The sequence below is a fragment of the Chrysochloris asiatica genome, unplaced genomic scaffold (genome assembly GCF_000296735.1).
Source record: "Chrysochloris asiatica unplaced genomic scaffold, ChrAsi1.0 scaffold00028, whole genome shotgun sequence".
Lineage (NCBI taxonomy): Eukaryota > Metazoa > Chordata > Mammalia > Afrosoricida > Chrysochloridae > Chrysochloris > Chrysochloris asiatica.
Genome location: NW_006408546.1, coordinates 10,800,541 through 10,812,541, shown reverse-complemented (window position 1 = coordinate 10,812,541; position 12,001 = coordinate 10,800,541). Strand labels below are relative to the sequence as shown.

Here is a 12,001-nt window from a genome sequence, read left to right as displayed (position 1 = left end):
TTATCTCACCATAATTACCTGTTCAACTGTTTTATGCTTAGTTCACTGGTATAATTCCCCAATAAGAAATTCCAGATTTATGGACATTTGTTATACATAGATAAACAAAGCAGAAGAAACTCCAGATTTCTCGATAATTTTGGGGCCTCCCTTGGCTCCTGCTAAGCACATGGTAAAAACACAGCACACATCAGAAGAAATACAGGCCTGGGTGAAGTTAAGTGATTTAAACTTTCTTCCCTGCACGAAGTGCTTTGTGCTGAAATTGCTTTTCTACAAATGTATTGGAGCCACTTGCTGGTCCTTACATTAGACAGGAAGGATTTAGGTATTTCAACTTTCATTGACAAATGCACTTGAGGAAATGAAATCCTTATTTGATTTGTTTGAAGAGAATGAATCATAGATTTTTTTTTTTAACTGAAAGAGCCTTTTCAAGATCATCCAACTCAATGCCTGTAGTTTGTAGATTGGGAAATTGAGTTAACAGATTTGCTCAAGGCCACAGAGTGACTCAGAGCAGAGCCCAGAGTAGAAACTTAGTCTTAGCACTTAAAATTGTGTGCTCTTTTCTGACATCTGGGCTGTTGTCCTCTAGCTTTAGCCCGTGGGCTGAACTTCCTTACTGAACATTAGAGGATGAACAGTATCCCCATTTGGTGTTATCCAGTGACTGACAAGAGTATTCCAGTCATGAGCATCTGCAAATAGGCCTTCAGTTGACCATCAAGTCAAATTTTTGGCAAGAAAGCCTTATGGAAGCATGTTGACCTTCTTAGCTAAGCCATGGGCCAATGACCAGGGTTTCAATGCTCACTCAGGAATTGTTCCTAAGATAATGCAAGAGCAACCAGAGTGAATCTCTTGGATTCAAAAGGCAAATGTTTAATTATGGACCTGTAGACTATGTAATCCATGACTCAGTCATTATACTTTTTTAAAAATGATAATAATGAAGTCACTAAATGTATGGTTAAAGAATAACGGTTTTTCTAATCTCTGTAGAATGTGAGAGACTCTGAGGTTTGAAATGAAAAAGAAACACCGAGTAGACTGTGAGCAACTATGTCAAATGTGCTGACTAGTTTCCTGATGCTAAAAGCTTCCTGGATGTTGGCTCTCTACTTTACCAAATACAGACTCAAACAATATGTTGGATAAGCAGTTGTTCTACAACTATATCCAGCAGAAAGGGATGAGGTGAGGTGAGGAGTGGAAAGAGTTACACAAATTGAAGACTCACCCTTTGCCTTTCTTCTCTGAATGGTGATCCTAAAATTATCATTCTTCCCAGAAGATGGACCCTGCAGAACTGAACTGGTGACCTACTTTTCAGTTTTATCAACCAGCAGATACATCAATTAATGTTGCTATGCTCCAGGGTTTGGTAGTAAGGCCAAAATTAGATTTATAGATTACCTGCCTCCATGCTGTGCAAGGAGTCAGAAATGCTTCATTTCCCCTCTCTCCAGCCTGCTCTTTCCTTGTCATCCCTTCTCTATTTTTCTATTCTCTAATCTTGGAAACTTGGGCCTCATTACCATGAAATACACTGGTATCCAACATACCTCTGTGTCCTGGATCCCAAATGGAAATAGTTCCTTTGAATAGCAATGGTGTGGGTCTTTGATTTTCCACAGGCTCTTGAGAATGCATCTCTCTGTCCCCTGCATGTTCCAGGGAGGGAGTCTAATCACAGTTCCCAAATTATGCTATGACTTTCTGTGAAGTACAGTTGGGTGTCTTACAGGAATTAAATGACTCCTGAAAGCATCTTGAGACTGGTTCTAAAAAAATACTTCTTCTCCTAGCATTGCCTTCTGGCGACTTTTATTTGACTCTCTTCCTGAGATTTCTGATCAGGAATGAATGCCAACAGTAAAGCATCGCCCATGTTGTTGTTATTCTTATTAGGTGCCATCGAGTCAGTTCTGACTCATAGCGAGCCTGTGTACAACAGAATAAAATACTGCCTGATTCTGCGCCATCCTCACAATTGTTACATTTGAGTCCATTGCTGCTGTCACTGTGTCAATCCATATCATTGGGGGTCTCCCTCTTTTTTTCTAACCCTCCATTTTACTGAACACAATGTCCTTCTTCAGGAGCTGGTCCTTCCTGATAGCATGTCCAAAGTATGAGAGGCAAAGTCTGACCATCCTGGCTTCTAAAGAGCATTCTGGCTGTACTTCTTCTTCTAAGACAGATTTGTATGTTCTTCTGGCAGCCCATAGTAATTTTTTTTTTTTTTTTTACCCCCATAGTACTTTTAAATCTCTTCCAACACCATAATTCAAATGCATCAATTCTTCTATGCTCTTCCTGCTATGGTCCATGGTCCACACTTTGCTCTAATATTACAGCAGTGGCGCCAAGACAGTGAGCAAGGTATCACGTACACACACAGTGACTAGACATCTCCTACTTAACATTTTTGTTTCAGTGTCCATGTTATTCACCTAGCATTTGCTAGGAGCTCCCTGTGCTAAGTAATGATCCATAGGATTTTCATATTTGGTAGAGTAGAGGGCTCATTTTCATGGGCCCTCTACTTTACCAAAAATTGATTCAAACAATGAATGATGCACTATTTCATTCCATTAAAATCCTTGTGAATTGGAGCGAATTCAGTGACTACTAACAACAACCACCCTGAGCTAGGAACTGGGTTTCAAAATAAAATAAGACAAAACCATACCCTCAAAGAGGCTGTGCAGGGGTAGTTTCAGGATTCAGAGTTCCATAATCTACATAAATTGCCCCTTTCTCCTAAAAGTCACAACTGCCTAATGATATGTACAACACAAAAAGTAAGGGCTTGCCCTGTAAATTTTGTTGTTGTTGTTAAGTACTGTGGAGTCGGTTCCGACTCATAGTGACCCTGCACAGGGTTTCCGAGGCTATAAATCTTTATGGGAGCAGAATGTCTCATCTTTCTCCCATGGAACCACTAGTAGTTTTGAACTGTTGACCTTGAGGTTGGTAGCCTGACTTGTAACCACTATGTTGTTGTTGTTGTTGTCAGGTGCCATCGAGTCGGAACCGACTCATAGCGACCCCATGCACAGCAGAACGAAACAATGCTCGATCCTGGGCCAACCTCACCACCGCTGCCACCCCCGAGTCCATCAATGATGCCACCTGGCCGATCCATCTCATTGGAGGTCTTCCTCTTTTTCTCTGACCCTCCACCCTACCCAGCATGACATCCTTCTCCAACGATTGTTTCCTCCGGACTACATGTCCAAAGTAGGAGAGACGAAGCTTAGCCATCATGGCCTCCAAGGAGCACTCTGGCTGCACTTCTTCCAAAACAGATCTATTGGTTCTTTTGGCAGTCCATGGCACCCTCAGTATTCTCCTCCAACACCACAACTCAAAGGCATCAATTCTTCTACGATCCTCTTTATTCACTGTCCAGCTTTCGCACCCATATGAGGCTATTGTAACCACTATGCAACTATGCAAATGCAGCTTCTAGTTGAGTCTCCCAGATTCCCGTCTTTGTTTTAGCTCCTAAAGCTCTGCTTTTGAGCTAAGGAGCCATCATGCTACTTGAGAACATGGAACGGGAGATTACCGAACAGCCCTTTTAGTACATACTGTTCCCTCAGCCTATTTGTCATGTCCTAAATTTCCCATTACCCAATTCACAAGACCTGTTTCCTAATCTTTGAAGCCTTTTCTGACTTTCTCAGAAAGATTTAAGTTTTTCTTCACTTTTGATATAGCTGTTCTTTGCTCGTGGCAACAGAAAAAAGTATCAAATAGTCAGATGATTGCTAGAGGCTTTGTGCACTAAGGTTCTTGGACACAAGCATTAAGTTTGTGACAGATTGAATTGAGGACTGTAGCAAGATCTTCCACTCCATATGTGCAAAAGGACAATGGGTTGCTCTCTTCCCGTCTAAGTATGGGACCTATTCCTTCGTCATAAGTCTAGCTGAGCTAGCAACTATGGGGGAAGTACACCTCTAACTTTTGAGGCTAGATCACAAATGGTGATACAGTTTCTGCTCTGCTCTCTTGGGATGCTTATTCTTAGAAACCAGCTTTCTCTGAGGAAGTCCAAGCAGGCCACATGAGGAGATTCCAAGCACTACCAACACTCAGACATATGAGTGAGTGAGACTTCTGATGATTACAAGCCACAGATGTTGAACCATCAAAACTGCTCACTGAACAATGATAAGGTATCTCCACTAAGGTCTGCCCAAATTCTAGGTTCTTGAACAAAGTAAATGACTTTTGATGTGTTAAGCCATCCCTAAGTCTTGAGGTGACTTGTTAATATAGCATTAGAGTAACGGTTCTTTCATCTCAATAGGCCCAGCAGCCAGCACAGGGCCTGGTCAGAGTCGTCACCCCACAAAAGTTTGAATGACTGATGGAATGCAGGCTCCTTTGATCTATAGCCATAGCTGCTGTTCAGTAGCTTTAGTGATGTGTGTAACTTGCTGCTTGGTATTACCTTGAAATCCTTGCTTAGAAGGCTCTAGCCCAGTCCTTGATGCTGTCTACTGGATCATCTTCTTTGATTCTTCATTCTCTAGACAGCAGAACTTGTCCATACTCACCCACCCCCTTCACTGAGGGCTTTATGATACTCTATAGTGGTGGTGATCTAGGATTAAGACCTGGACTGCTAACTACAAGGTCAACGATTCAAATCCTACAGCCACTCCTTGGAAACCATATACAGGTCACTATGAGTCGGAACTGATACGACAACACTTAATGATGGTGATAATATATAAAAAAGAGGACCTGTTTAAAATAAAAAAGGTACCAACTGTAAAAATGGCATGGAGAGATGTTGGTCTCCTCTAACTTCCTAAGGCGTATGGAGAACTAATATCAACAGCTCAAGGCTGATTCTTATGAGATGGAGGTCAGACATATTTCACCCTCCTATCATTTTACCAATTCTAATACCAGCGGTCCCACCCGAGGGACTTTCTACTTTTCTGCTGGGTTCAATAATTTGCTGCAATGGCCAAACAGAACTTACAGACCTCCCTCACCATTGCAAGGTTTATTAAGGAAGTAACAGGTTACAATTCAGAATCAGGATCAACTTAGGGTACAAGTTCCCACCCAGCTTTCAAGCAGGTCTCTCTTTGGCCCTTGGCCTCTTAGTTCCTTGGCTAGGCTTCTTCTATGCTCTAGTAAGTGTAACAGAACTTTTTTTTAGCTCTGCTGATAAGTACCCAGGTTCACTGTAACAAGCTTCAGCCAAAGGTAATTGGTTCTCTCATGTTGTGGGCCCAGGAAGCCCACTCTGCTATCTCCTCCTGGCCGCCTGGTTGTGTTGCTGCTACTTGTCAGTGTCTTGCACCATCTCTGGAGTTACAGATTTCTGTCTGTCTCCAGTTCTAGCAGATTCTTAGTGCAGGCACTCCAAGCCCACAAGACACATTCTGCTCCTGTCTCTTCTACTTAACAGTAGTGAGGTCTCCTACTTCTGCCTCCGGAATGGCTCATATTATACTTAGGAGGATGGCAAAACTGACCAATCCCCCCATTGGGGTTTCTTATTAGCATGATATGATACCCAAAAAGGTACCATGCACCATATTTGCATCATTAGCAATATGTAGAGTCCCTTGGTGGTCCGCAAACACCTTATTTCCATAGTCTCACTCAATCATTTGGTGAGCGTTATAAGACCATGACAAGAAAGACCATATAAAAGTGATCCATTGCACAGTCAGCTCCATTGAGGTCCTGGCCCCATTTGGAGCGCATTCGGATAGGAAATCTCTTAAAGGTCTTCTAGCTATATGCCCTCAGGTTATTCCCATCTCCACTGTGGATTGCTCGGGTGTCATTATTGTTCATCAACCCCAGCAAAAATGCTTCTGACACAGGATCCCCTTCCCTGCCCAGAAGTGCCTTCTGAGAGAGGAGATATTTCAGGCATCAGAGAAGAGCAACCCAATTTATCTCTGAACTACAAGATAAATAGTTGGCTAGAAAGGTGGCTGTGGTGCAAAGGCAGAGAATGACTACTGGTGTCTGCCTGAATCACAAGGGGCTATGTAGTAGCTGAAAGACTCTTCAGTCTGTGTGATTCATACAGATGTTCATGATCATTCTTTGCTTTCTCCATCATTCATCACCACCCATCTGCCCCTGTGTTGTACTGTGGTAGCTTACATATCACTAGGATGATGGTAACTTTGCCACTGGTATTTTCAAGAGCAGGGTGTCACCTATGGTAGACAGGGTCCAATGGAACTTCCAGACTAAAATAGATTAAGAAGAAGTCGGCAATCTGCTCTTAAAAATTATTGTTGTTACATGCCTTGGAATCGACTCTGACTTGTAGATACCCTATAAACAACAGAATGAAACACTGCCCCGCTCGTGCTGCACCATCCTCAAAATTGTTTTGCTTGAGCCCACTGTCGCAGCCCCTGTGTCAATTCATCTTGTTGGAGGTTTTCTTCCTTCAAAAAGTAACCAATGAAAACTTATGGATCACCACGACTATGAGCTGAGCTAGTGCCGGTTGGAAGGCACTCAAAGTACACAGTGCTCACAACAATGGACTTGGGAGCACAGTAATGATCATGAAGATAATGCAGTACCGAACAATGTTTTGTGCCATTTTCGAGGCAACTTGACTGCAGTTAAAAACAACAATGATTCCTACATATTCACCCAACATGGCATCTTCCTCCAGGGGAGTTTACATGCACTGCTAGTCTCTCCTTTAGCAACAGACTTTGTAGATATTGCTAACATCTCCAATGCTCTGCCCACATTTCATCAAGCGATCCCTAAAGGGCTGGTTATGCCCATATGAATCCTTCTTAGAAACCACTGTCTACTAGTGACTAATATCAATGCCCTGGAGGTACTCTCACCCTGAGGAAGGAATCCAAAGCACCGTTCTCCATGAACTCTGTGATGATCATGACGGGCCGACTCTTGGTGACCACTCCTTCCAGACGGATGATGTTGGGATGGTCAAACTGGCCCATGATGCTGGCCTCGCTCAGAAAGTCCCGACGCTGCTTCTCTGAGTAGCCCGCCTTTAGAGTCTTGATGGCCACGTAGATTTCTCTCTTGCCTGGCAGTTTCAAACGTCCCTTGTACACCTCTCCAAACTCTCCTGCAATAGCAAGAATGCAATTATTACCCTCTTCCATTTCAGTCTGTGGAACCACAAGGGGAGGCATCTTATCAAGAAGAATAGTGCTCAAAGTGAAATTGTGATTAAAGTGGCAGAAATTGAAATAGTGTTCTCTCATTGTAACTATGATGTCTGGGCTCTAATCAGTTCATATCAAACACAAAAGGAATACTAAAATAAGTTCCTTACCACGGCCCTCAGAAAGTGTGGGTAACTGGAGTGGAATTTCAGAATATGAATTTGTTTTTTCCGGGTTAGTTATTCATTTGGGTCTCAGCTGAATAATTGAAATTAAACAGTCAGTTTCACTTTGGAAGACTTATAACTCATGTTTAGCAAAAACTGGTGCACAAGAAAATCCAAGGCGTAAGGGGTATGTTCCTGTATTTTGGTCCTCTAGATCAGATATTAAAACAACCCAGTTGCCACTGAGTTCATACAGACCCATGGTGACCCCATGTGTATCAGGGTAGAACTGTGTTCCATAGGGTTTTCTGTGGCTGTGACCTTTCAGAAGTAGGTTGCCCCAGGTCTTTGTACTGAGCCACCTCTGTGTTGATTTGAACCATCCACCAATTAGTAGGCACGTACAAACCATTTTCCCTAGCAAGGGACTCCAAATCAGATGTATACTATTTGTATGTCTACATTGTCTTGAAAGAAATTTTCGTCTAATGAGACCTCCAGAAACCAATGAGAAATTATGTTGTTATTATGTTAAGTCCCCTCAAGTTGGTTCTGACTCATAGTGACTTTGTATAGGGTTTCCAAGGAGTGGCTGGTGAAGTGTGAACTGCCAACCTTGTTCAAACCAACCTTGCGGTCCAGTGCATTATCCAGTAGCACCACACCAGAAGAAGTTAGGAAGGCAAACAGTTTATCTATGAACAATAGTGAAGGGAGGAACTGAACTGGGCAGGGAGAACCACAGACTAACAGGCAGATCTAACATTAACAAAAGACAGAAGCAGGATTGGTCAGGGAGAACCCCATACCCCACTGCAGACTGACAATATCTTGGTCAACCCGAGTCCAGAGCAAAGATGGCCTTTTTGTTTCAGAAACAGTCAGGTCTTAGCATCTGTGCCACGCTTAGTCATTGGCTGGGGCTGCTGGAAGGAATGTGGCTTTGGCCAGAAAGCCGAGACCTATCCTGAAGCAGCTGCAGCTGGAGACTGTCAGCTAACTGTGCTCAACAGCAAATTGTTTAAGCAAGAACGAGCTGCACACCTCTCTGAGTGCAACAGCATTTAAACATTTTTCTGCAGTAAAATAACCAAGAGTGAAAAGCAATTCTGATGACACTATTTCATAGTTACTTTGAAAAAAAAAAATCTGTTGAATTCTGTTTAATGTGCTTTCAAACGTTATTTTATGATTTAACTTGGTTGTGTAACTTCTTGCTCTTTCCTGTGAAGCAGTTAAGTATCTGCTTGTAAATGCAGCCCTGAAATGCTATGTCAAAGGCCTGACAGTAGAAATATAATTTTCTACTGGGAAAACTTTCCTTTTCACATTCAGCTTCTAGAAGACAAAGATGGAGCAAATAGGGAACAGTCATAGAAATCACTGGCTATATTAACAAGACAAGTCATCACTTCCTCTGGGATTCAGTTGAGGATGGTATCTTTTGTTGTCCGCTACAAAAAAGGCTTGGAAGAACAAAGCAACAAGGGCTTTTTATGCAAAATGGCCCTAGAGTTAATAAGAACTTGATAGTTCCTGGGGCTGGAGTATAGATTAGCACCATTAGGAAGATTCCAATGTGGACTTTAGATATAATTTGTAACACTGTTCTTGATATTTCATCACAATGTTCTTGGATGAGCTGCTTGAGATGATAGCCTAAGTCTCTAAGTTCTTGGCCTGTATACCAAACTGTGGTGCCTGGTGTGCATGGTTGTTGTTGTTGTTAAGTGCCGTCGAGTCGATTCTGACCCATAGCAACTCTGCATAGGGTTTCCAAGGAGCAGCTGGGGAGCTTGAACCACTGACCTTGCAGTTCAAATGGCTTTGCAGTCTGGTGCATTAACCCACAGTGCCACACCAGGACTCCCTGGTGCATGGTAGGCATGTCAATAAAAGTTGGTGTATCGAATTTATTATTGTTTTTTAAATGTATTAAATTTACCTTACCTACTCTTGGGTTGGAGTCCTGGTATGGCACTATGGGTTAATGTACTAGACTGCAAAGTTGGTTTGAACCACAAGGTTGGTGGTTCAAGCTCACCTGGAGCTCCTTGGAAACCCTCTACAGAGTGGCTATTGGTTGTAACTGACTCGACAGCACTTAACAACAACAACAACTCAGGTTATAAACGGCTAGAGGATTATCTCCCCTTTACTCAAAGAAAATAGAAGTTGGTGCTGTTAGCTGCTGTTGTGTCAGCCCCCCAACGACAATCTCATGCACAATGTGGAAAACTCAGTGCTGACAACTGTTGTGATGCAAACGGTTTTCACTGGTTGATTCACAGAAGTAGATCAGCAGGCCTTTCTTGTCTGTCTTAGTCTGGAAGCTCCATTGAAACCTGTTCAGCATCATTGCAACACACAAACCTCCACTGACAGACAGTCATTGGATATGTATGAAGTGTACTGGCCAGAACTTAAATCCAGGAGTAGGCTTACCAGTATTTAAATTAATCAGTCAAAGAATATTTATTGCAACAGAGTTTCCTTTCCTATAGCTGCAGTATATAACCACAATGAGAAGAATGGTTGAAAAATAGTACTTCAATCCATTGAACTGTTGTGTTGTTGTTAGGTGCCATCAAGTCGGTAATGACTCATAGCAACCTTATGCACAACAGAACGAAACACTGCCCAATCCTGGGCCAACCTCACTATTGTTGCCACACTTGAGCTCATCTGCCACTTTGCCAATACATCTCGCTGGGAGTCTTCCTCTTTTTCTCTGACCCTCCACCTTACCAAACATGATATTCTTTTCCAGTGACTGGTCCCTTCTGACAATATGTCTGAAGTATGAGAGATGAAGTCTGGCCATCCTGGCCTCCAAGGAACACTCTGGCTGCACTTCTTCCAACACAGATCTGTTTGTGCTTTTGGCAGCCTATGGTACTTTCAATGTTCTCCTCCAGCATCAAAACTCAAATACATCAGTTCTTCTACTGTCTTCCTTATTCACTGTTCAGCTTTCGCATGAATATGAGGTTATTGAAAATACCATGGCTTTGGTTAGGCGCACCTTAGTCCTCAAGCTGACGTCTTTGCTCTTCAACTATTCAAAAATGTCTTATGCAACAGATTTGCCTAATGCAATACGTCATTTAATTTCTTGACAGTCGCTTCCATGAGTGTTGATAGTTGGTCCAAGAAGAATGAATCCTTAACAACTTTAATCTTTTCTGCATTGGCAAGAATGCCATTGTTTAGTGATCCAGTGGTGAGGATTTTTGTTTTCTTTACATTGAGATGCAATCCATACCGAAGGCTGTGGTCTTTGATTTTCAACAGTAAGTATTTTAAGTCCTCTTCACTTTCAGTCAGCAAAGTTGTATCATCTGCATATTGCAGGTTGTTAATGAGTCTTCCTCCAATTCTGATACCACATTTTTCTACATAGAACCCATCTTCTCGGATTATTTGTTCAGCATACAAGTTGAATAAGTATGGTGAAAGAATACAACCCTGTTGCACACCTTTCTTAATTTGAAACCATTCAGCATTCCCATGTTCTGTTTGAACAACTGCTTCTTGGTTCAGGTACACATCCCTCATGAGCACAATTAAGTGTTCCAGAATACTCATACTTTGCAATGTTGTCCATCTATAGCTTGTCATTATCTACACAATCGAAAGCCTTTGCGTAGTCATCAGCAATGATATCCCTCATTCCACATCCTCTTCTGAATCCGGCTTGAACCTCTGGAAGTTCTCTGTTAATGTATGCTTGCAGCCGTTTCTATATTACCTTTAGTGAAAGTTCAATGGAAGGTCATGGAGCTACTGAAAACAAAGAGATGAGTAATATGTATCAACTTCAGAAGATGTCCACTTTATATTGCTAAGAGAGGAAGAAAAGAACAAGCTATACAATGTGATCAGTAATACAAGTACATACTGCATGGATTAAAAATATATGGGAAAATTCACATCACATTATTTTAAAATTCAAATTATTCTTTTAAATGGCTACACTATAAGGGTGAGAATCGGAGGGGGGCACTTGAGACTAGTACATTTAATATAGTTACTTTCACATTGTTGTTTCAATTGTAAGTGATAGGTAAACATTATTTTTGTAGTTCACATAAGTAAAATTTACAGAAAAGTACCAGTTAACTGAGACTTCACTTATACACATACTACCAGCCCCGCACACATATACACACATACAGACACACACACACAAACTAAGGCACTCAAAATGTTCATGGGATAATACAATTAAAAGATAATGGAATTTTTCCATGAACTTTTTGAAGCCTACTTGGTTATACACCGTTGTTAGGTTCCATCTAGTTGGTTGTGACTCAAAGCAACCCAAAGCACTATAGAACAAAATGCTGCCCAATCTAGCAACATCCTCACAATTATTGTTATGTTTGAGCCTAATGTTACTGCTACTGTACCAATCTATCTTGTGGGGGTCTTTCTTTTTTTCACTGACCCTCCACTTTAACAAGCAAAGTTGAAGTGTTTCAACAAACTGATGCAGCACTAGAGAGTTGTTCACTTGTCTATGCCAAGAAATTTACAAGACAGCTATCTTGCAAATATAGGTGACCCAACTGAATGAGGAAATCATTCAACAAAGTAATTAATACCACATCTAAGTAAAATTTTGATGAAGATAATTCAAAAACAGTTGCAGTAGTACAATGACAGGAAACT

General features: G+C 41.7%; 1 protein-coding gene across 1 annotated transcript in view; it reads right to left on the bottom strand.

Annotated features, from left to right (window-relative positions):
- The window catches only part of EPHB1 (EPH receptor B1), a 743,041-nt gene that overhangs the window by 126,057 nt on the left and 604,983 nt on the right, over nucleotides 1–12,001 (bottom strand). Inside the window, exon 11 of the mRNA XM_006846598.1 lies at nucleotides 6,873–7,120. Coding sequence (XP_006846661.1) covers nucleotides 6,873–7,120 — 248 coding nt within the window. The remainder of the gene's footprint in view (nucleotides 1–6,872; nucleotides 7,121–12,001) is intronic.